Here is a 27,433-nt window from a genome sequence, read left to right as displayed (position 1 = left end):
TTTAAAGTGTTGCCAACTGTGACATCTAAGTTCATGAAACTTCGCTTACTTCAAAAGACTGTAGTGATTTCATGAAGCATTGATCGAGAATGGTACTTGGTGTGTTTATTATTCGTGTAAAGTTGAACCATCTGACAAAATTTCAGAATTTTAAAAGATAGTGTTTTCGAGAAAATGGCGCCCAAAAATGACGATTTTTGAAAATTTTACATTTTTTTTTTCGACAAAATGGTTGCACACAGAAGCGATACAATTTTTTTTCGGAAAGCGGGTAATTAGGTCTTACCAACCGTGAAAACAGAATTTTAAAATTCGAACCGGAAGTACTCGAAAATAATTCGAAAAATTCGACTTTTCAGATAAACTGACGTTCATTTGTTAATTTATGTACAAAAAGATACGCATGAGCAAACCAAACTATAATGAAATATAGTTTATTTATATCCTTATGTATATACCGCAACAAGAATTATAACTCTACCTCTTTCCATAGCTGAATGGTGTGGCTCCGAAGTTGACCATTTTCCATGTCTTCTACAATTCATAAATTGTTCTCCCGTCTTTGATGGCCCATTACTTGGCGGGAAAAATTTTTTTTCGACAAAACAAAAAATATGGTTCTCTTAAAAACATATCTAATTGCTATAAAAAAAAAAAGGTTTCAACAATATCTGGAATGGTGATGGTACAATTTTATATATTATTATTATTATTATTATTATTTGGCTGATCTGAAATGGAAGGCACCTATATTATTTTCGTAACATAGCTAAACGGAAACTATGTGAATGAATGCGTAGTTCTCCGTGGCTGAATGGATAAACTCATGGTTTGAAACCGTCTCGAAAGCTGAAGATTTTTTAAATTTTTAATTCCTCAGTTCTCAGAAACTCTCTCTCCCTTTGCAATCATCGGATGCTTTTAGAAAGAGATCTCCAGCTTAATTCCTCAACTGCTTGATGTGATCTTCGCAGTTCGGAAACTTTCCCACGTCCGTTTCACACAGTCACAAATTTCGTTACAATGTGCATGCTGTCTGATCATTTTTTCTCCAATTCTAAACTTGAACGTGTAAACCAGGTACGTTCGAGACCCCCGTTCGAGACCAGAAATAATAATAATAAAAAAAAAAGGAAAAATGAAACAAAATGATACTAAATAATGAAGAATCAGCGTTAAAAATAAACTACAGGAAGCTTTTGGTTACTCTTTCTTATGAGGAGATTTGTATTACTTGCAATACATGGTGGCGAGGTGAACGAGATATCCTGAAGAGTCAAAGAATTTGCCCTTTCTAGAAAAGTTACGGAATTGTCAGAATTTCTGCTACTAGTCAGGGAGATTTCAAGCTTCCGAAAGCATAGTGCCGTTGTGTAGATGCGTGGACATTTTTTTAAATCACAATTTTTCATCGCATCCTTGCAATATCAAACATGTTATTTCAAAAACAATTTTCTACTGCTCTTTTGACCTGTCATTTGGAACAGACAGTTGACGGAATAATAAAAAAAAAAAAAAAAAAATAAGTGAAAAGAAAGTTCTGTTAACATTTGATTCAACAGACAAAGGAACGCAGATATTGTAAAAGAGTGATTCCATTTCAAATCGTCCTGGGTGGTCCATACGACTGTCTCAGATTTAGTTTATTTTTTAAAATAAGAAACTACATACAAAATTACTAGACCCATATTTTTTATTTTTTGCTGAAAAAATTTTTTCTTCGATATACAGCCTTCCAAAATGGCCGCCCTCCTCTCGGATTGATCGAAAAACTGAAGATGATGTTAAATTAAAAATGCTATTGTAAATAAACGAACGTACTTAGTAACATAATCGCAACAGCAGAAAGAGTATAAAGTTTTGTTTCGGTGGAGGGCCAAAATTCGTCTATTGGTCCAATAGGGATCGCGCAATTTACTCGCAATATTGCCAACTTTGATGAAATTTTTGCTAACTTCAATTTTTTTTTTCTGTCCTCACGAGCAATATCAACCATCTGCTTCTAGCATCGAAATCTACTCCATAAGGTCTCTTGAAAATGTAAAGGACTTACGTTTCTGATTATTACATCCCACGTTATAGCATGATGAAAAGCTGAAAATTTCATTAAGGCGCCATGTTTGGACGCCATTTTCTCAAAAACCCTACCTTTTAAAAATCTGAATTTTTTACATGTATTGGAGAAGTACCTAAGTATTTAATATCCGTTAACCGTTCATGCGGCTGCAGCCCCTAACATTCGCAATTAATGATTGAAATTTCGATTTTTGTACTTGCAATGTAAAATACATATTTCCTATGGGTACTTTGATCCCATACACAAGGCGATTTTAAAGGGAGTATGAAAATTTTGAGAGATGAATCCTGACATCAAATCCAGCAGAGAAGTTCCTATAAACATGAGTCGAATTCCGCTTAGTTTTCGAGTTACAGGGTTTCCAACTCGGGACCCAAAATCGGTTCGGGACAATGGAAAATAAAATATATATTTCGCGTTAAATCAGAAACTATGTGTTAAGGCTTTGATAAAGTTCCGAAGGTTGGATTTTAGTTGATATTTGGTATTCATTGATGATTGCAAACATCACATGAAGCACAATTTTCCCATCACCACAGTTTTCGAAAACTTACATGGATTTCATTAAAAGGTTTTATCTCGTGCGATATTGATAGTTTGTGTGATTTGGTGTCGTGAACATCGTCCTAGTGTTCTCTGAACCATGAAAATTGTTTACGCTGGTAGCATGACATTGTAGTGCACTAGTTAAGCGTTTGTGTGAATAACAATGGGGAAGTCCTATTACATTAAGGACCGTATTAAATGTGTTGAATATGCTAAAAGCCATAAGAGGATTGTGCACGGAAAGAATTCTAGACAAAAATTTTCTTTCGGTAAAATATATGGATTTTGCGTTCAGCGTGTGTGCCCAAACGTACTATTAGGGGACGATGATTATTTGTGTTCTGTACACAACGCGATTTGAAAAACAGTATGAAAAATTTTGTGAGGTGAATCCTTTACCGCAGTCTAGGTTTCACCGATAACGGCCGTTTTAATGGGGACACATTAATGTTTAGCATGTTAAGTGTCTGGTTAATGGTTTCCAAATCTACATTCAGAGGAACAAATTCTTTATCTTGCTGGTGCATAATTTCATATTTACATCTTATTTCGTGGTCACCAATATCTCACACACATTCACGTTGTTCACGGTACATATTCAAAGCAGCTTTTACACAAATAATCATCCTCTCCTAATACTACGTTTTGGCATACGCGCTGTACGCAATAGATATATTTTACCCAGGGTTGATATGTTATAACAAAATGTTTAAAAAAGTGTTTAAAACATGTTTAAAACGAGGGCTGTTGTTTTATTCAGTTTGTTTTAAACGTTTTAAACAAAATGTTTTAAACGTGATTTTATCGATGGTGGTTGAACATGTTTAAAACAACTAAAATATCAGATTGAGTAAGTTAATTTTCTAACAAACAACCCATCCTCCGCAGGATCTGTCCATGGAGTAAATTACAAGCAAAGTTATATTCGTATTATAACAGCAATTACTGAACGAAATTCTGCACATCAATGTGCGTATAACTAAACCGATAGAAATTCAAATGAAGTATTTCAACATTTCTTAATTTCCAAGAATAACGGAGGTTAAACACACTATACATTATTCTAAGATCCAAATTCACAAATTCAAAACTTGGGTATTTTTTGATCACTATCATTTCCATAATAATGAAGAGTTCTCACATCATAGGCTAGAAGAAATTCCCTGACAAATACAATACAACTCATAGAAAAGAGCAGTGACTAGCCTACAAGGAGCAAATGACATATTTTAACTAAACAGTTTTCAAGATACATCTCTATCTGTAGCATGGGTAGCTAATAATGATTAATGTCTACGGCATAATAATACAATTAACTCTAGACGCCCGCCAGGGATTTTAACAAAATGGTAGACTCTCTGGTGACCTCCCTAATTATCACAGAGTCATGAGTTATACACCATTGGAAAGCTTATAGACCACAAATTCCAATGAGGTAACATTCGGGAAATTCCCGCCATATTCGTAGAAAAAGAACAGACATAAAAAATCATTAAAAATATATAAATATTGACTTTGCGGGGCCCTGGCAACCCTTGCAGCCACCCTACGCTGACAAAATGATGAATGAGTAGGCCACATACTTGTGACAATAATGTAAGAAATGGTAGCCATTGCTGCCATTGCGTAATGAATTCGTTTTATGTAGGAAATATTTTTAAAAAATATGCGCAGAAAACATTCATCGAATTAGACATTCTCTCCCCTCCCCCACTGGTACCACATCAATATGCAAATCATTTTTGCTGCACACATCATGTATACAAACAAGAATTATGCTTCTAGACTATTTCAGTGAAATATATCTTGTGTTATATGGGACTGTCCCGAAAATAAATGTAAATTAACCAAATTTGACCCCCTCTTCCTCTATAAACAAGTACACATATAGATTACTATCATGTAGGGGACTACCTCATTGCTTCACATACCAATTTTTATGGATGTACCACAAAGGGGGGAGGAATACCCGCCAAAACCTGTTGAAAAAAATTGATGAAAAATTAAAAAACGAACTTCATCCTCCCTTTCTCGGCCGTACATACGTACCACTATATACATAAAATGCAACTGACGGAAAGCTTCATCCCTCAAAAATACTTTGGTACCAAATCATCTTTCTAGCTTAATTAGAGGCTGAGCTATTGATGTTTGTTGTAAAAATAAATGTAATTTACGTCAAAAAACTTAAACTCCAAAAAATGACTAACCTTGCCCCCTCCCTTCACCCCCATATAAGCAAGTACAAATGCACGATATTACCATGTAGTGGCCTACTTCATTGCTTCACGTAACAATTTTTATGAATCTATTCCCCAAGAGGGGGAATGGCCTTCCAAAAAAACTGTTGCAAAAAACAAAAACACGATATTTACCCTCCTCCCATATACATAAAATGCACACCAGCAGAGCTGCATCTTTCAGGAATAAATTGGTACCAAAATAATCTTCCAGCCTTAATTTGAGGTTTAAGACTGAGCCATTGAGGTTTAAAGCCCTGACACAGTAGTTGCGTCAATGTGCGTTTAAAGATTAACAATGCAGACGACCAGTAGAACGTAACACAAAGAAACTAAACTACATAATCCGTGAACGGAGATCGGGAAAATCCCGATTTCTTTCTCCGGAATTGAACATTTGGGCGGATCGAGATTAGGGAAGTTCCGGAAATTTGATCTAGCGGTTGAATATAGGTGGCAAGCAATACCTAAGAGTGTAAAAATGTAATATATATGCGTATTTAGATTATTGTTTTAAACAAAATAAACATTTTAAACATGTTTTTTTGTTTAAAACAAAGTACTTTGTTTTAAAGGTTTTAAACGTTTAAAAAAAAAAAAAAACATGTCTTAAACATAAGAAACGTTCTTTTTGTTAGTTTTTTTTAAACTTTTTCTTAACCCTGATTTTACCGCAAGATAGAATGTTTGTCAAGAGTTCTTTCTGTACACAATTATCTTATGGCTTTTAGGAATCAACACACTTAAAACGGTCCTTAATGTAATAGAAGTTCCCCATTGTTATTCACATAAACACTGTAACTAGTGCACTACAATGTCATGTCACCAGTGAAAACAATTTTCATGGTTCCAGAGAATACTAGGCGATGTGCACGACACCGAATCTCGTAACAAACTGTTTTATGGTTGCAGCAGAACTTCTTGACCAAGTTCGAACTTGATGCGTGGAGTTTGAGATATTTTGCAATAATAAAAAAAAATATTTTTTCTCCTTTTTATTATTATTATTATTATTATTATTATGAAAACTTACACAGACGTAGTTTTTATTTGACATATTGGTTTTACTAATGATGGCAAACATCAAGTGAAATTCACACTTAATGTTGCAAACTATCAATAACGCAGGAGATAAACCTTTTAATGAAATACATGCAAGTTTTCGAAAACTATCGTGATGTGGGGAAAATTGTGCTTCATGTGATGTTTGCAATCATCAATGAATACCAGATATCAAATAAGTTCCACGTTGTGTCATTTGGAAACAAATAAAAGTTATACCAAGTTGGCAACACTGCCAACCGAATTGCAACGCACGTAAAAATTATTATATTGATACAAATCAACTTTCGGAACTTTATCAAAGCTTTAACACACAGTTTCTGATTTAACGCGAAATATATACTTTATTTTCAATTGTCCCAAACCGATTTTGGGTCCCGAGTTGGAAACCCTGTAACTCGAAAACTAAGCGGAATTCGACTCATGTTTATAGGAACTTCTCTGCTGGATTTGATGTCAGGATTCATCTCTCAAAATTTTCATACTCCCTTTTAAATCGCCTTGTGTATGGGATCAAAGTACCCATAGGAAATATTTACATTGCAAGTACAAAAATCGAAATTTCAATCATTAATTGCGAATGTTAGGGGCTGCAGCAGCATGAACGGTTAACGGATATTAAATACTTAGGTAATTCTCCAACACATGTAAAAATTTCAGATTTTTAAAAGGTAGGGTTTTTTCAGAAAATGGCGTCCAAACATGGCGCCTTAATGAAAATTTCAGCTTTTCATCGAGCTATAACGTGGGATGTAATAATCAGAAACGTAAGTCCTTTACATTTTCAAGAGACCTTATGGAGTAGATTTCGATGCTAGAAGCAGATGGTTGATGTTGCTCGTGAGGACAGAAAAAAAAAATGTTTGAAGTTAGCAAAAATTTCATCAAAGTTGGCAATATTGCGAGTGAATTGCGTGATTCCTATTGGACCAATAGTCGAATTTTTGCCCTCCACCGAAACATACAACTTTATACTCTTCCTGCTATTGCGATTATGTTACTAAGTACACTTGTTTCTCTACAACAAAACTTTTAATTTGACACGTTTTTCAGTTTTACGAGCAATCCGAGGGGAGGGCAGCCATTTTGAAAGGCTGTATATCGAAGGAAAAATTTTTTTCAGCAAAAAGAAAAAATATGGGTCTAATAATATTGCATGTAGATCCCATATAAAAAAAAAAAATAAATGAAATCTGAGACTATGATGGGGACCAATTGTAGTTTGCCTTGACGATTTGAAATGGAATCGGTCAAAATACTTTACAAGACATTATTGAGTATGTACTGTTTATAATTGTGAATATGTACTTTTTATAATAGTTGAGATCATAATGAAAGGAAAATTGTTATATTTGAGTAAACAGAGGAAGGACGTAAATAGTTCCTTTTTCAAAACGTTTTTATTATTATTATTATTATTATTATTATTATTATTTTGCTCGAGATTTCTTCATAGTTTATTAAAATATTTAGCAACATATCCTAATTTTATTGTCCCAACAAACCAAGATATGTTGATAGTAAAGTAGTTTAGATATATCGAGGTCCTGGGCCCTCACAATTTCATGCCCCCCCCCTTCGTTACGAAATCCTTGCTAAACGAACCAATATGTGTTCCAGTAAAAAGGTTTAGAATGATCGAGAAGCTGGTGTGATGGCAACAGTATTTCCTATCACGCCCCCTCTTCACGAAATCCTGGCTAAGCCTGGTGTAAACCATCTCTCTCTCTGTCTCTCTCGATGTCGTCCACTACGAACTCATGTATTCGAATCAAAGCTTAGACTGTTGAAACCAAATGAAAACGCTCTCGGAATGTGCTACTGTAACTAACTAGGTTTGTTGCTGAAATCAGCGTCATTTTAGATTCTGTTCGGGAGAGGGGGGGACATTTGCTTGCAATTACTAGTAAAGAAAATGAGAATCACTGAATAACACTCATTTCTGTGAGTAGTTTTAGAGCTCTGTGGCGCATTATATAGACATTGGAAAGCAAATCTTTGAGTTTTACGTCCCGCGGTTATGCCGGTTAGGCTAAAGGAGACGGTGATGATGAGTAATGAATGAAATGGTGGAATGAAGAAAGTGGGAGGAAACGGGAGAACCCCGAGAAAACCCACGCACACGGTGTTTGTCCACCACAAAGTTCACTTGGCGGGGGCTGGGATCGAACCCGGAACCCCAAGCACCAGAGGTGAACGCTCTACTACTGAGCCACCGCGGCCCCACATTGGAAAGCATAAAAGCTACTGGCGTGATTGACAATTTACAGAGATTTCACAAAGATCATTTTTCTAGCTTGATATGATATGCAGTCTTTGAAGACGGGAAAGAATGCAAATAAAAGCGTTTCTGAAGCTATGGTGGGAACATTTTGACTTTTTATTTTATTTTTTTTAATATTCTTTTTTTACTTCAGGCTTTAGAAACACATTTCAGAAGAAACGAATGGAAGAGACGGTTTTAGAGCTATAATGCCTACTGTTCCTGTTTTTTTTCGTCTGAATGAAAGAGAAAAAGCATTACGTCACACACACACAGATTTAGACTAGATCAGGAGGGAGAGGGAAAATTAGATGGAATACTAGAGCAGGTATTGGATCGAGACGTGAGTTTCTGAATGCATAAACACACGGCGCACGAGTATGTTAGTAATTTGGACTTAAACCTTTTGTAACACTTTCATTGCTTCGATCTGCACAACAAAAATATAACCTGTACCGCACGTTTTCGTTATAAATAGATCACAGCGTAAGATGAAACTAAAACATTATTTCAGTGGTAATAAGTCCGAAACTGTCTTCAGCAGTGGCGAAGGGTGATAGTTTCAAGAGGGTAGGTACAATGTTCTACTACTACTACAACTATTACTACTACTACTACTACTACTACTAATAATAATAATAATAATAATAATAATGAAACATATTAGAAGTAAATATTTTACTACAGAAACACAAGAAGACAAATTCACATAAATTTAACGTAATTGTAGTCCATCGACAGCACTCATTCGACCGGATCTGAATTTTTATAATGAAATTCATGTATGAGACTCATAGCTAATCTTAATTCGTCGTAATGCAATTTAATTGTTTATGGGGTGGGAAAAATGAATTATCACATTATCTGCGCTTTACAAGAAACATATGTGGTTTTGTCTACTTGTACTGAAACAAACTCTACTTGTAAAATTTCGTCTTTAATTATATTGTTCAAAACACATGACAAGCATTCAATCAAGTTATTTTGTGTGACATTTAATTCCCCTTTAAAAACAGAATCATACTTAAATATTTTTTCATACGCTGCTCTTTATATGTCAACAACCCCAAACAATTTTTTGTACAGTCCGCAGCAAAAAACCTGCAACATGAGCATGTAAATTTATTGTGAAACTACGCCTAACAGCGCAGAGAATCAACATAACGTCTACGTAAGTGGCACGAATCAGGCCAGAGAAACCTCGGCGTCCTCCCCTGTACACTTATTTTGGAGCAAAAGACAAAAGACTTCGTCATTTGACAATAAACTTACATGCTCATGTTGAAGGTTTATTGCTGCTGATTGTACCAATGCGTGCAGAACTGTCTTGCCCTCTGTTTGTTCTATTTTCAACACTGGCGCTGGACTTCGTTCCTTAATGACACATTTATTTTCAAAAGATCACTGGCATAGAAGATTCTTTAATAGGAATTATATTATGTTCATATTCTCCACTTACTTAAATTTTCTTTCATGCACTTTTGCAAATATAAGAAAAAAACGTCAGTCACAATATCTCAAAAACACACACTCTCTACTCAATTTTAATGAGCTCAACGAGTCTGATTTCGTACGGGTTTGCGCCACCATAACGGAATAAAGGGGAATTAGTTTGCGATAATAGTCGAAGCACCTTTCAAATTGATTGATCTAGCTTTTGCGTTGCGTTAGATTCTTCAAAATTAACCAAAGTTGGTGCGGAATGAGGCCCTACGTTCTCTTGCTGTTTATTTGTTTGACATATCGAATCGAAATCGAAGGTTTCAGAGAAACGCTTTATGTAGAAACGAAAGTCGATAAGCGCTGAGGCCGGTCTCTATCGCAGGTTATTAGCAACACATTCTCTCGCGGGATTTTCTGAGAAGTTTGGCGGTAGTTCTACTGCCGCCTGAGACACTGCTTGGTGAGCCTCCCAGCAGTGGTGCTAACCACGATTCTTTATCGAACAATAAAATATATTTTTTTCAACTTAGAAAACTATCATACATTCTGTGCAAGGAAAATGAATTAATTATAAATTATAATTTCTAAAAGTAAATGGGTAGACCCGGCCTCAGGGCCTCTTACGACCCTTCGCCACTGGTCTTCAGAGCAGAACCAGACATTACCGAATTTAAAAGCCTTAATGCCCTTCAATCAGTTCAACCCTCACTCCCTCTGAATTGTAGTGAATAACTAACGGACAATGATGAATATCAGAAATGAGAAAAGAAACCAGGCAGTATCTACAAACTGCTATCAAACTCCAAGCCCTTGTTTTTAATTTATATATATATACCAGGAAGTTTGGTGCCCTGTTTTGACATCGTAATTTTAGTGCACTCAAATATTACGCACTAAAATTTTGAAAACAATTATGAAAGTTTTGAAAACAATTATTTGTTCATTTAACTGCACTTTGCTAACACTATCTGGCTTACTTTCAAAAGCTTTTATGTCCTTCACTGTCTAAGTTATTCGGTAAAATTCAGAAAAGTGGAGGTGACCTTAGCAAGGAGTCTTAATTTAGGATTTCGGTAAAGAACACAACAACCTGATTTATTTTATGAAAATTAAATGCAACAGCATTCATTTATTGAGACTTTATTTTTATCAATAATATGTATATTAAATAAAACACTTAATATAGAAGAATATGTAACTAAACTATGTATATAATCACATGTTCTAAAATGCGTAAGGACACCAATACACGAAAAAAAAAAAAAAAACTATAGATATAAGGTGTACGAAATCAAACACAATTGAAGTCTGTAAGAAGCACCAAAAAAAAAAAAAGAAAGAAAGAAAGAAAGAAGAAAAAAAAGCAAATTGCTGCAAAGCCAGGTCATTTAATCACAATATACCACACATCCCTACCTTAAGATCTATTGAATTACTGCCTATATGGTTCACATTTGGCAGAGATCCAGCACGATAGGAGCCAAGAGATTGATTTATGTGAAGATGCTGCTTAGGTACAGCATTCACCTAGAACACAAAAGCACAAGATTCAACAATCTCAAAGCATTACTCCATCGCCCTTTATTTACTTATTCATTTATTAACATTTTATCTACCGAATGTTTTCTCTTCTATTTTTTTTTCTTTTCCTTTAAAAGGTAAATAAATAAAAAAATAAGGAAATGCAAAGCAAAAAATACTCGAAGAAAACATACTTAAACAGGCAACAGGCGACATTAGTACATTCCATAATTAACTTGCAATTACAGTTGTTTTCAATTTGTGAATTGTCGAAAATAAATAAAATGCATACAGAAACATTGAAATTTACATTATACTCAAATCATACAAAGCAACACACGAACTCCGAAGCTCGCAATCAGCTACAATATGACTTCAATGTAGCTATGTTTGGAAAGGTTTGCATGTAATATCAAACGCAAAACATACAGATACTTACAAATTTAATGGACCTGAAGAAACTGCAACTTAAAAGATTAATATGGCACTTTTCACTTAAAAAGAGACAAACTTAAGCACATCAGCGACACAGGACATGATATTAATTGGTGTGAGATTGAAGTGTTTGGACTGGAACGAAGGACGTTAATAAGAAAGTGAAAGAGGCCAGATATATTGAGAGAAAAAACAAAGCTGTGTTATGAATTGGACTGCAGGATTTAAATTGACAAATTGTAGGGTTAAGTTATTGGAGAAACTTAATTTGTAGTTTATTTTTCTGCCGCAAAAGGAAAGGAATTTATGGTGTTTAGTTTCCTTTAGTCAACTTTTATTATGATTCGCTGAATCTGTTTTGATCGGCCAACCAGCGTTCAAGATCCATTTTCCGGGATCCTTTTATATTTAGACGCAACTCTCTTGTTTTTACAGTGTCTGATGAAGACAATACCTTCAGTTAGTTAGCGAAACTGTTGCACATTTATTATTTTTAAATAGACGTTGCTTTGCTCCGCGAAATGTACTTCTAGTTTAAGTTATTTAAGATAGCCAAGCTGGTACGAACCAGTTAGTTATTGCTTTACTTAGTTTGGTGAGAGTAGAAGAACTCTGCGCCGGAATCGTGTGTCTACAACGCAACATACACATTCCAATATAAACAGGTGCAACGATTACGCGAGCCAGGAGAGGTGTTCAATTTCATCCTGATGTACTTAAACCAAGTCACCACACACTGATGCGACGTTGAACATTAGCACAAGACCTACTAAAAATCAAAATATTGCGGCCCATAACACACCAGAGCTGCCACCATGTTTCATGGTTGGACAGACACTACCGATCATACTCTTCTTTGGGTGCCCGCCACGCAAAGACGGCACGATATTTGGAATAAGGATATTTGGAATGAACGATGATTGATCTCACCCCATCATACGTTTACAGTTACCAACAGTCCATGTTGCATGTTCGAGGCACAACTGGCGTTGTGCTAAAAACATTACCAGTGGTTTTCTCGTGCAAATCAACTCCGCATGTCTACATCGTAAGACTCGCAGCGAACTAATTATCGACACAGACTGTGTGAAATGCTGCTTAAGTTCCTCAGTCACCTACACCGCAGGTGCACGATGTTTCTGAGTGATAAATCGCTTCAAAGCATGACGGAACATGTCACTGAGGATTTTCTTCCGACCACTCTCACCCGTCGCCAATAAGGTTTTGCCGTGAGATAGTAGACCGTGAATGAATTTTCCATTGTTCCTTGCGATACACCCAACTTGTCAATTGTTCACGCTTGATCATAATCGAGCATCAACAATTTACGATCTTTGGAAATCAAAGGTCACCTATTTTACAATATCACCGTCTGTTCAATTAATTCCACACTATCTACTGGTACTCACATAGTATGGATTTTCTCTAACACACGGCCACCATACGATTACACGTTTATGTCGCTGTCTAACCACTGTTACCCAGATATATGACTGCTTAGAACTCCAGGCGTTTCAATTAATTGACAAGCATCTGTATTTCTATTATTTACAGATGAAATATATCCACTAACGCAGTATGTGTAAGAATTACAGAAAATACAAATCGAGATAATGCTCTTATTAAAAATACTCATTCTGCCTTTTTACAAGATTATATATAAATGGATCGTCTCAAATTCTGAAAGAATACCTTACAAAGATGATAGTAAGGTTATGTTAAATTATTCATAAATTTAAGTCTTTTGCACGCATTAATAAGCTTCACGCCACTAAGAAACACAATGGTACAGTTAAAGATGACGGTAAAATTATGACATATATATGTGTGTGTTTCAAAACAACACCGACAACGTTTGGGAGCTGATTCCTGACGGCAAGGTAAGACAAAAAGTATAGACCAACCTGGGTGCACAAATGATTCCTTTCGGAGTTATAGGCTGCCGAAAACATGAACTTCCGTAGTCGGGTCAAGACTTCACTTAGGAACTAATACGTATCCTATTCGAAAATCCATGTTTCAGAATCCTAAGGCACTTCCGCAACAATTTTTATACAAGTAGTTGGTGAGTACTTCTAATTATATATGCGTAGCCAAACTGCCTCAACAAAATGTTGCGTAAGTACCTTGGGATTCTGAAACATGGATTTTTGAATAGGATACATATTAATTCCTAAGTGAAGTCTTGACCCGACTACAGTAGGTCCCATAGTTTTGGAGCTATGGGCCTTTTAAATTTCATTTTTTCATGTTTTCGGCAGCCTGTAACTCCGAAAGGAAGCATTTGTGCATCCAGGTTGGTCTATACTTTTTGTCATATCTTGGCGTTACGAATCAGCTCCCAAACGTTGTCAGTGTTGTTTTGAAACACCCTGTATATACACTTCCGTTTATGAAAATTGCAGCCTCCAAAAACGAATGGCCCAAATCAATACAGACCTTGCCGGTATGTGTAAGAATGTTGTAGGAGAAAGTGAATGAACTTTCAGCAGATGGTGTCCACGCATGACCAGAAGCGCCTTTCGTCCAGAGTGGTACCAAATAAGGTCAGTGCATGTCACAGGGATAGCAATCAACGTGGAAACATGTAGGCAAATGCAACTATGCCATGTCGGTGAGAGCGGAATATACGCAGCTGAGTTAGTTCGAATGAGGCTGAATGATCGGACAGTGGGAAACGGGTTTGTCGCACCGCGAAGTTGATGCCTGCACAGGAATGCTGCGATCGACAGTGCTGCGTGTGTGGAAACAATGAACAGAAAAGAATCGTACAAAGCGACGAGCAGGGACTGGATCACGCAATGTGACTACAGCACGGGATGACAGACATCTTTTCCAGATGGCCATAACTGACCGGACATCAGCACCCACAGTGTTGACTCATCGCTGCAACACTGTCATGGATGTTGTCATATGTGTGTTGACTGTTCGACGTCGTTTATTAAAGGATGAACTGGTAGGTTGCATATCGTTGCTACGGCTCCCCTTGACCAGAAACCACAAACGTTGCAGCCTGATATGGGCACGCCAACGTCACTGGCGTGCTGAATAGCCAACTCTGCTGTTTTCGGATGAATTCAGTTTCAACCTGTCCTACAGTACTGACAGCACACCCATACAATGGTGAGAGCCATTTGCCAGCTTGATTTTTTGAGCGTCATAGCGAACAAACGTCCTATCTAATGGCAAGGGGCGCTACTAGTTACAATATGCGATCGCAACTCATCCATATCCACAGCAATTTGAACAGTAAACCGGTATTTTGGTGAGTTTCTAGAGCCCGGGGTAGATACTCCAGACACCACATTTCAGCATATTTCAGCAGGGCGATGCCAAACTTCACGCAGCGAGGAATGTGCAAGCCTTCTTCGCAGAACACCAGGTAATCATTACTTCCCTGGTCTGGTCGGTCGCCTGACATGTTGCCCATCAAGTGTATTTGAGATATGATTGGGTTCAAACCACGTCCGATCCGCCTCCGGCAACTGTAGATACCTTGTGAACTAGTGTATAAACCGCGTGGCAGAATATTCCCCAGCAAGGTATCTTCTTGATTTCATGCCAGGAAGTAGAGGCGCCGATCTCAGCATGTGATGGATTTACAAGATATTGATTTTTCAGAGTCACAGGTGATGTTCAGATCTGTAATTCTAATCACTTGTGTCTTATCTTGTACCTAATCTCTGGAATAGATTTCATCGTTGTACAATAGATCTTTCTGCATGCTGAAATACTCAAACAGCAGTGTATAAAGGTAACCCAAAAACTTCGGTCGCTTTTTGTGGAGGTTTGTGTTCAACTGCCCCTCACACCATGAACTGAATACGGGTGGAGATAAAACGAAAATCAGTTGTTGATGTGGGTATATCCAACATACTACTTGGTTGTGGCAGTTCAGTTACACCGTGAACTTGCGTAAGGACAGAGTGAACATGAGACCTCCACAGAACGTCATAACGGCGTGTATGCTCTAGGAGTTCAAACTAGGGTCAAACGGCGGAACATATACCAGGCCTTTGCTGAGGGTGTCGTGACTACGCGGACAGTCCAGCGCTGGCTTAACAAGTTTAAGGACGGTTACGAAATACTCGAAGACGCACTACGTGCCGGAAGACCAACACATGTACAAAATGAAGATATTCAGGCAGTAACTGAGGCGAACATTAGACACACATGTGAGGAACTCTGACTACAATTCAGTGTGAGTGGGAAAAACATTCGGCAGCACCTCCATCAACTTGGGAACACTACAAATTGGGTCGATGAATCCCACATGATTTGACACCGGGCGAGCAGATACCTGTGGTTCTTTGCTGTCTCGTCTGAGGAAGGAGACATTTCTGGATAGGGTCTTGGCATGTGATGAGAAGTGGGTCCTGTACGAAGCTCCACGGTGCCGTCATCATTAGTTAGCATCCCATGAACCGGTTCCAAAACCGCTGAATCCAGTACAGCACCAGAAGAAGGTCTCCCTGTCTTTGGTGAACTGCTCGCGGCATCGTGCATCGGAAACTACTACCAATTGCTCAGATCATCAATGCAATTGTGTACTGTCAGCAGTTGAGCAGTGTTCAAGAAAAATTCAAGAATTCTGGAGCCAGCACTTCTGAATCGCAAAGAGGTCTTCCTATTACAGGACAACGTTAAGCCCCACGTGGCTAGGATGACACGGGACACCATTCTACGCCTTGGATGGGAAACACTATTGCATCTGCCATACTCTCCGGACATTGCACCGTCCCATTATCACCTGTTCCATTCCTTGAACAATCACCTTAGAGAACACCAGTTCAAAGCCCTAGTAGAGGCGCAAAATACAATTACCTTCTTCGCTTTACGGCCCACCAAATTTTACCACGATGGAATTCATGGCCTTCCAGAACGCTGGCAGAAGGTCGTCGATGCTTATGGAGACTATTTTTTTCTTCCAGGTACGTAAGGGAAATAGTTCATACGGACTATGGCGAAAAGTACATAGTTTCAGAGATAGGGCTGTCCAAAATCGCGAAAAAGCTAAATTTCAACATGCCCTATTCCGAATTCCAGCAACTGGTCCTTACCAGCGCAAAAGAAGCCACGCATACACAATCTAAACGTGCATATTTGATCAATTTTCAGTATGTGTGGAGGGTATTCCCTCAGGGTGTAATTCTCAGATACGCTCTCACGAGTTTTCAGATATACCCTGATTGCAAGGAGAGTTTAAAGTAGGCAGGATGTAAACTTTCATAACAATAATGGATATCCAGTATTTCGGAGAGAAGTCGGAAGTTAGGAACCGGCAGCTCCATGCTTTGTGTGTTCAGAATAACGCGTGATGTGATGTACGAGAGAGTACGAGAGACGGTGCTGCTGACGATCCTTAACACTTCCGACATCACGCCAAAGGATTACGTGTTAACTGCTATCAAGATTTAACGTTTGCGTACTTTGCACCAATCATAAAGTCAGAGTATATCTCAAAATTCGGCTGATGGCATGTCTGGGAATTTCACCCTGCAGGGAATACTCTGTACACCCATTGAACGTTAATGAAATGTACATTTTTGGACTGCATATACATGACTTCCTTTACGCTAATAACGACCATCATCCACAGTTTCTTGAATTCCAAATAGGGCCTTTTGAAATTTGGCTTTCTCGCGGTTTTGGACAGCTCGAGCTCTGAAGTTATGCACTTTTTCAGCCCAGGTCCATATAAACTATCTTATTTTGGTGTGAGGAATCACTTATTACAGTTTGTCGGTCTAGTTCATTAACACCCTATATATATATATATATATATATATATATATATATATATATATATATATCCATGCCCAAAATGGATGAGCAAATAAAGTGTATCGAGACATGAAAAAATTGAGTTATACTATGGCTGTTTTTCTAACGGTATGTCGTTAGTATAAAGCAGTCAATTCTATGTACACTAGGGATGGCCAAAATTTCCCGGAATCCGGAATTTTTGTTTTCCGGAATCGGAAAATTTACTTTCCGGAATTCGGAAAAAATCCGCAATTCGGAAAAATTCCGGAATTCAGAAAAAATCCGGAATTCGGAAAAAATCCGGATTTTCTCCGAATGTCGGAATTTTTCCGATTTTACTTTCCGGATTCCGGAAAGTAAAAATTCTGGAATTGGCTATCCCTAGCTAGTAGCTGTTAAAAGAGAAACACAATAATGAATATATATACTGTATTAGTTTCTTGTAGTTGGATATGTCTTTATCACTTACGTAGAAAATTGCCACTGCAGTTATTTACTGCTTTATGAGGAAGGTCTTATTTTCACACACAAAAAAGTCACCGGTATGTCTCAAACATTATCGCGTTCTCACCTGCAGCTGCTCCAAAGCACTGCAAACTACTTTTTAACCAGGCGAAAGGCAGTGAAGGAAAAGAAATCTCAACAAATATTCTAATAACATTCGCTTATTGTCAACATACCTACAGTGAGCGCAGGAAGTGTTCGTACACCGTGCATAGTTTATATTGAAAACAGCTAGCATGAGAACGGGAGGTGGAAAATATATATATAACCAGAATTAAGACTACACATTCATATATTTTATTTCTATATACAAGAGAATGGCCAAACAAACACAATCACTGTTTTGTTCAGAAGAAAAGAGAGAATTCCTTTTTTGTAAACGCACAAAGTCACCGTACACTTATGCTTGAATTAATGCTTATAAAGTATATTACGTTATTTAATATTTTGTGGGATTACCCTGTGCGTTAATGATTGTCTGTAGTCTTCGTGGCATTGATTTCACCTGTAGTAGTTTGTAGTTCTGTAGCTTCGGGACTGATTATGTCCCATTCTTCTTGAATAGCTTTTCTTAGGCCTTCTTTAGTAGAGACAGGGCCGGCGCGAGAGAGGGTCGAGCCGTGCCACCACCCAGAGCGGCAAGTTTAATGGGCGGCAAAATTTGAAAAAGAAAAGAATACTATCAAAATTTAATGCTTCGTAATAGGCTCACATGGAAAAATAAAATCGTGTTAACCTGAGAATGTAATTGAACTTACTTCACTCACATTCAAGAAAATACTCTCTCAGGAAATTCAGAGCATTCCTCCTCGTTTTCAATTATCAAACTACTAGCCACAGGTATCTCGTTCAATATTTCCCTTGCAGCGGTGTAGATAGGATTTTAAGCTAGAGTGCATAAGATTATCACGGTGTCTTTGTATATTTTTTTCTATTCAATAATGTTCTAACGCTCCGCTCCAAGTATGCAAAAGGTACACTCCCACTTGAGACAGGCCGTTCTAGCCTGTAGCATCTAGAGACATTTAGGTTCTAATAGCGAGTTTCTGACCAATTTACAAATTGTTTATTCCGAATATAGTAAATCGTACAGCGTATTATTTCTTGAGGAATGTTTCATTTTTTGTATGGCTAAAAAAAAAAAGTTTAAAACTTTTTTTTCTGAGTCAGTTCAACGTTAGGCCATACTAAAGGAATATATTAGTAGTCTCACTTTAAGATCATTATCCACCACAAGGTGGGAGAGCCGAATTGATGCTCTGACTCAGTTATCAAATATAGGAAGTTTATGATGCCTTACTTCAAATAAGTTATGACAATAGAACCGATAGAATGGTCGTCCACGATGCTCTGTGTATAGCAAACCAGTTGAGTTACTTTTCTTTCCTTTACTCATTCGTTGTCTGATATGACTTTAAAGCATTGATTCTCATGTGTTGGATGCAGTAGGATTTCTTGAAAATATATCTGGGTACTTTGAGAGGAGCAGAAATTATGCAAAGTTTAAATCTTACTTAGTTGATACGACGGACTTGGCATCAGCATTAGATACGGGTGATCCACTGATACGTAATACAGTGCAAGTTCGAAGTCGAAAGAAGACACAGTTTCAGTACGAGGCAGAGGATGAAGCTACTGAAAACATCCACAAACAAGATACAAGATCGATTTTTATTACAAAGTTCTAGAAGTGATTGTGTTAGCTTTTAAGAGAAAGATTTGAGAAATTTAAACATCACAGCGAGTATTTCAATTTTCTTTGCGATATAAGTAATCGTAAAGATATAGCCTACCACCTGAACTTTTTGTCTGAAAAGTGTACTAAACTTACCACCATTTCAACACATGAAGAATTGAAAGATACTAACCCCAGTGATTTGAAAGACAAACTGAAAGTGTTATCCACTATAATTAAGCCTGTGAAAGTTCACAAAAATAAAAAAAAATAAAAAAAAAATAAAAAATTAATTAAGGAACATGCCTTTGCTCTCAATGTTAGTATTGCACGTAGAATTTTGTTAATCTTGCCTGTAACAGTGGCAAGTGGAGAAAGAAGTTTTTGGAAACTTAAGTTTATTAGAAACTATCTACACTCTTCTATGTCTGAAACACGCTTGAGTGGTCTAGCGACGATATCAATAGAACACAAATTGGCTAAAACATTGGACTACGCGATGTGATACAGGAATTTGCTCATATCAAAGCAAGAAAAGTTTCTTTCAATTAAGGTATGTTAAATTTATGTATGTCTATTGTGTTTTAGTACATTATAAGGCTTAAGCTAATCACTTACATTTACCATAATATCTGATTTACTGTATTATCTTCTTGCTCCATACTCTGTTGAAAACGCCTTTTGATATAAAATAAGCCTAAAAATTAAAATTCTTAGTCATGATTAAAGTATATTTTTAAAATTTTATTTTCTGTATGCGCTGCTCTATATTACAGATATACAGCGAAATCGAACATACTCAATATTGTGTCAGTATAGAGTCGTTTAAATATTACGTGAGCATTCCAGAAAGGTAGTTATTTTTTTTTCTTTCTTTTTTTTCTTTTTTTTTGTTTACTTTTCCATTTTATACATATTTTTAAATGACACTTCAACGTTATCTGTCAAAATAAGGTTTGCAGATTAAAGGGGCGGCATGTGAAAGCACCGCCCAAGCGGCAAAATTGCTAGCGCCGGCCCTGAGCAGAGAAGCTGTGCCTTCTGATTGTTGTCTCCAGAACAGACCATAGATGTTCTATGGGGTTCATGTCTGGGGATTGGGGAGGTGTGCGAAGCTGTTTCAAGGTATTATAGAGTAGCCACAATCGAGTATTTTCCGCTGTATGTTTGGAGTCGTTGTCTTGCTGAACAATAAATTGTTTTCAAGAGCCATCTTCTGCGCACTAGTATGGAGATTTTCCTTTAATATGTTAATATACACTTTGTGGATCATCACTCCATCGATAAGGTGGGGACGACCCACTCCTGAGGCACTCATACAACCCCAAACGAGCACGGACCCTCCTCCGTGTCTTACTTTAGGGACGAGATTTTGAGGATTCATCTCTGTATTCACCTTGCGCCATACCATACGCCTCCCATTGGATTCGATAAAGTTAAATTTACTTTCGTCCGAAAAAATAACCCTATTCCAGAAAGAAGCCTGATCCCTTATCTTTATATTCTTTTTCAAACTTTAGTCTCTTTATACGATTTGTCTTGTTCACCCAGAACATTTTCCTGGCTATCCGACCATGATACCCCGTAAATATTCCGCACTGTACTGGCTGATACTTTAACACCGCGTGTTTCCAGATCCGTTGCACTTGCACAGCACTATTTTTTGGAACCTTTTTTCTTTCCCTAATAATGTAACGTTTATCTTGTTCACTCAACACTCTTGGTCTTCCAGTTTTTTTTTTTTTTTTTTTTCGCATAGTGGTAGAAACATTATACATCGCAATTATTGTTTGTACTGTTGAACGAGGCCTGTCTGCAAGGTTTGCTATCTTTCTCAAAGACTTACCCTTCTTATGCAATTAAATAATTACTTTTCTTGTCTCCTCATTTGTTTCTGTTCGGTTGCTTCCCACTTTGACAGCCCACCGTGCAGTTTTTTCACTCCTATTCACAACTAAACTCATTCTGTTATTCGTCATGTTATACAGAGGTGTATACTCAGGTGAATACTAGTGAACCCCAGTTGTGGTATCTTTGTTTCGTATTCGTACGTCAGGTGTACGATCACTTTTTGCGTCTACTCTATACACTTTCTACAGAATTTATTTACTTTCTGACCATTAAACTTGTCTTCGTGGTTCTTTATTGATATATTCATAAAGCTTAGTTTTCATTATTCATATTGTGTGTGTTATTACACTTCTTAAATTTTCTGTTTCTTTTTCGCAGGCATTCTCGTTTCAATAGCATAGGTGTACGAACACTTTCTGCGCTCACTGTATGTACAGTAAATACAAATTTATAATTTTTGACTTTACGAAGTGTACAATGTAATTGTTCAATAATTAACATAAGCAGGCATTCATTAATTTATATTAATATAATAATTAATAAAACTAATAAGCGGGTGATTGATGACCCAGTGGTAGAGTTTTCATCTATGGTATTCTAACCCAGGACATGTGGGTTTTCGATCGCTAATTTTGTGTTCGAAAATTTTCCCGCTACCTATCTTATATTTGTTCCATCATCACTCATTAACGAATTTAGTTTATCAAAACTCTATAGCCATATATTCATTCTGTCCGTCAGTGAAACAAACAGTCTCAAGAACTATCTGATGGATTACCAATCAATTTTGGCCATGATGTACAGAGTCAATAGTTAAGAATCGAGTTCCCTGATGAATGTAATATTCAAACCGGAAGCGGTACAAATCAACCATTTCCGGTTTTAACGTTAATTATATAGTAAATATGGTAATAGATAGCGAGAAGCGGTTTCCAGTAATCGACATATATATAACATTCATCTAGACAGAATGTTACACAATTTGTGCATCTGCTGAAAATAATGAGCTTAGGTATTTAGAGAGCATTTTCCGCTTTAGAAAATGTGTGCTTGGTAAAGAATGTAGAGAATTAGCTGAGTCAGGCATGTAGCTAGAATATGGTAATAGGAAGGGAAGGGGTCTGTCACGAAATACTGTGGTTATTTACCAGGGGCTCAATCATTCTAAACTATTTTATTGGCAACATATATTGGTTCGTTTAGCCAAGATTTCTAATGGGGGGATGATATGAAATACTGTGGTTACACACCAGAGGCTCGATCAATCTAAATATTTTACTGACAACATACCCATATTGATTGGTTAGGACAATAAAATGAGGATATATTAGTAAGTATTTTAATAAGAAGCTATGAAGAAATCTCGAGTAAAAGAATATAAAAAAAGTATTGAAAAAGATATAGTCTTCCGAGGTCATTCGAACCGTGTCGAGAATTTTGCGTCTGGGAAATTTGCGCCCTACTTCAAGAACAGGGAAAATTGCGCCTGCGATGTACCTCCACCGGGAAGTTTGAGCCCTGCGAAATAAAAGAACCTATTGAAGCTTACGCATTTGCTCCATTACAGCAGAGGCTGACATTACAGCATAAACAATCCTCCCCCCACAACCATGCCATTTGTGATTTATTTTCGTTGTGGCTATATAAGGGGAGAATAAACTTCAATATAAGCCAAAAGAACACAACGGATCAACGCAATCACTGCTTCTTCCAGATATGATTTTGGGGGAACACTGGCCTCCCCAGAGCTCTCAGAGTGCCCCCTCGGAGGAGACCAAAATAATACGTCTATAATATAATAATAAATAGAATAGTACCAGCAGTGACCCCCCTCCGGAATACTAAGTGTGCCCCCCGGAACATTTTTTTCTGAAAGAACGACTGAACGCAATTGTGTGTTTGAAGTGTAATTCCAGCAAGTAAACACACTGTACATAGTTTTCTTGACAATATTACTGAACTGATTTTACATTCACTTTACATTTTCTTTTCTATATTTTGTGTCCTGAAAAGCCAAACAACTCGCAAGGATTGTGAACAGAGATATCTGGGTAGAGTCAAACAGCCTTTTGTAGATTAAATTATACTCTTTGATTATATTAATAAATAATTATATATCAGTCATTTATACTTTTATTGTAAATTTTGTAGTATAATGAAAAATTGTATTTGTATGTATTGCACTTTATTGAACTAAAATTGTATTTTTTTTTTTTTTTTTTTTCATTTGTTCGGAATACTATAACGGATGGAGTAACTCACTGAGACGATGAGAGGCAAGCATAGTTCAAGTGTGAGTGGAAGTTACTTTACACAATACAAAAATAAGTTGAATTGTAGGGCGCTAACATCCCAGTGCAAATATATAGCCGGCGCATTTTCCTCTCTTTTTGGGGTAGGGCGCAAACATCCGAGTGCAAATATATTGCGAGCGCATTTTTTCCTATTTTTGTGGTAGGGCGCAAATTTCCTGGGCGCAAAATTCTCTCATTCAAGGAAAATATAATGTCCGTGAAGTTGACAAGCCACTTATGTCAGACTCCAATTTCGACTTTAAACGTCGTTAGTGTTCGATAGTGACGCAAATCGTTAGTACTCCACAGATAACGTGTGCTTTTTAAATAATGGATATAGGTCTTCTAACTGCATGCCAACACGCCCACTTCTAAGAATCATCTCAAAAATGAGGTTAACCGTTAGAGCAGGTAAGTGGTCATTAGTGCCATTAACATTAATGCCTCCATCGTACGGCCCTTTGAGTAATGATAATACCACGCTCTTTGCTAGTCTCAATGCGTCCCTATATTCTCGCGAACATTCTGACGTGCCCAAGTTAGTTACTTTTTTTTTTTTTTTTTTTGCAACTATTGTTTATCTGTTATTGTTTATTGTTTATTGCTAGTCTGCAGAGTAGTCCTTACATTAATATGCCATTGTCCTTGATAATCATTGCGTATTTACAAGCAGTTTGTTATTACTGTTAGAAGGTATCAAAAAACAACAGATAAAATCTACTACTTAACGGTTCACATTTTTTTTACAGTACATAAACGATTAATAATAATAATAATAATAATATTAATAACATTATTAATAAGACTATTCCAGCATAAATGTTATCAATTGCATCACACTGGCAACAAGCGACGCATATTTTAACTTCATAAAAATTCGTTTCTCACGATTTTCTGGAAAACTACGTATCTGGACAATATCACAGTAAAACAAAAATTAAATATTAGGAGTACATCGTACTTTTGGACTACATCTCATTAACCATGGGAAGATTGAGTAGTGTATACTTTAGGATGTAAGTTTCAGCTTAACTTGCATCATACATTCTTAGGATTACAAAAAGGAAATTTGTTCGTTTGCGTTTGAACAAAATTCTTAGGATTACAAAAAGAAAAAAAATATCTTTCCGAATTCCGGAATTTTTCTAAATTCCGGATTTTTTCCGAAATCCGGAATTTTTCTAAATTCCGGAATTTTTCCGAAATCCGGATTTTTTCTAAATTCCAGAATTTTTCTAAATTCCGGAATTTTTCTAAATTCCGGATTTTTTCCGAATTCCGGAATTTTCCGATTTTACTTTCCGGATTCCGGAAAGTAAAAATTCCGGAATTGGCCATCCCTAATGTACACCATATTCCAAATTGAATGAGCGCATTGATTATGAATGATTTGGGGTTAAAACCTTTTAAGTCAAACTTCGGATATCTTCTGAAACAGTGGACCAAAAATCCCAGGTTCGAGTCCGCAAGCCAGCCTGCGGAATCGGAAAATATCCTGCAAATGTTCTACTTTCAAGTGTAATAAGGTATGTTGCAATGCTATTAAGTGCAGAAAATGTAACATTGATTGAAACACTTAATGATTTTGAAATTATGTATACATATAAGCACATGCTGGTTTCCTCACCTACATTTCCAAACTTTACAAAAAAAAATAAATAAATAAAAAATCGAATGAACGGAAATATCTCGCATCCATAATATAATGAAATAGACAAAGGAGAAAAAAGCAGCACTTGCAACGAATGTCACTGTCTTGGAAATTCAGATACATTTGTTCACAACAAACCTGGCACAACGACGAGTGTTCACGTTACATCAGTAGTAAACTGTGCGACATCTAATCATAACGTCGTGAGATCGATTCCTGTTTGGGTCAAAATTTTTGGTATTTAATCATACATATCCCTCAGTGCATGAATAATTATATAAAGTAATTACATTAAAATAAACCAGTTGTGTAAATATATATATTCATACAATCATTTCAAGACGTAAGCAATTATCATGTTTAAAACATAACATATGAGATGCGGTGCGTGTTAACGCCGGTATTATATATAAATGTTAAATACAAATTAAGTAAATCGTGTAATAGCAATAAATAAATTTGTGTAGTGTATTTGTCTGCACCTATGGTCATACGGATCCTTGTTCTCACGGAATATGTAAGTAGTATTATAATCACTAAATATGAGACATTTTCATCTGGCGTTTATTTAACTTACTAGTAAAGTTGTGTATTATCTATGCACTTGACTAGTTTAATGTAAAAGCACAGCTATGAAGAGTAAAACGCAAGAAGAGATATTTATTGAATAATCTGAGTAAAGTAGCATGCTCTACACTTTCTAATCTATTAGCATTTCTCCTCACACTTTACGCAAGAGATTGGAACATACGTAAATGTATTTCGCTAAACAATTTCAATCTGGAGTTTGACATATCTTATATAAGGATCGGCGGTGATCGAGTAAGTAGTATTAAAAGGCTATTAATTCAATTTTCTAATCCAGAACGTTGGAATTTCAGAATATGGAAATTTCGCAATTGTAGAAAGTAAAAACCTCAATCAAAAATATGAAGCATGCATATTTGACACGGTTATAGAAAAAAATCTGCTAAACCCACACTTTCATTAATTGAGTGATGGAAATAAATTCGAATATTTTCATTGCTACTTTCTATTTAAGTGAATATTTGCTACATCAAGACTCGGGGGGTTTTGGAATATCTGAAGTTTAATAGACTTTCTGCGAATGTAAGTATCGTCAACATACAGCAACTTTTCTTCACAATGTGTTTCTAACTGTGTTCATGTTAGCTCAGTGTTAGAGGGCAAGATTCCCAGTCATCAGGTCTTAAATTCAAATCCCAGAGAAAGTTTTTCTCTATTAATAATACAAAGATTGTTGCTTCGAGAAATATTTCAGAAAAGTTTACGTAACCCGAAAAAGGGGGTATTTTGGGAGTTGAGGTGTGAATACTAATACTGTGGCTAAGATCCTTCTGCATTTATTACACGCTCCACTTTTTTGGACATGGAATTCATTAGATGTCCTAAGAACATGTCTTCTTCCCCTACCTCTACCCATGCCTCGGAACCAAAACCTCACAAGCCATTCCAAGTTCTTCGTGAATCCGACTCAGGCTAAATATCCGTTACAGTACGTTTCATTTTTGCCACAGATTTTCCATGTGATTGAGGTCTGCTCCATGAGGCGGCCACTCAAACTTCGGATTGCCCTGTGAACCATTCCTGAACCACAGAGCAAGTATGAAATGGCGACTGGTCTTGCAGAACTGAATCACATCATGAGTCGAAAGTACTCGTGCTGTTGGCACCATGATGTTACTCATGATGTATAAATACTGAGCTCTCCAAGTTAACTTCAATTCTCTGAAGCTGTCCTGCGCCGCAACTGGGGACCCAACCGAAACATGAAACAGATGCATGACAAATGCTACGATCAAAGATCAAGATCATACCGAGTGTCCACGGAAGATACACAAAATGCGACCCTCATTAGAAGATGTGAATATGGATTTCTCAGAAAACGATGTTTTCCCAGTTGCGATCTACATTTGCATGTGCCAATGCGAGACAGTAAATTCTGTGTTGGTCAGCGATTCTTCGTTTATGATAGCAACATGGCCATATAACCCAGCACGACGAAACCTCTGAGATCTGTCTGCGAACCAGGGTTATGAAAAAACCCATTTAAAAAACACCTCAGTGGGCTTTATTGTGTAAAA

General features: G+C 36.8%; 1 protein-coding gene across 15 annotated transcripts in view; it reads right to left on the bottom strand.

Moving 5' to 3' along the window:
• Positions 1 to 27,433, bottom strand: part of LOC145678400 (CREB-regulated transcription coactivator 1-like) — a 783,526-nt gene that overhangs the window by 606,090 nt on the left and 150,003 nt on the right. For 11 of the 15 annotated variants that reach the window (XM_081748495.1, XM_081748486.1, XM_081748487.1 and 8 more), the window contains one exon: positions 11,048 to 11,158. The exons of the other annotated variants lie outside the window; for them this stretch is intronic. In XM_081748495.1, coding sequence (XP_081604621.1) covers positions 11,048 to 11,158 — 111 coding nt within the window. The remainder of the gene's footprint in view (positions 1 to 11,047; positions 11,159 to 27,433) is intronic. 15 annotated transcript variants of the gene reach the window in all.

The sequence above is a fragment of the Thermobia domestica genome, chromosome 2 (genome assembly GCF_964235325.1).
Source record: "Thermobia domestica chromosome 2, izTheDome1.hap1.1, whole genome shotgun sequence".
NCBI lineage: Eukaryota > Metazoa > Arthropoda > Insecta > Zygentoma > Lepismatidae > Thermobia > Thermobia domestica.
The sequence above is the reverse complement of the archived record's forward strand: the minus strand, read 5'-3'. Positions and strand labels throughout refer to the sequence as shown.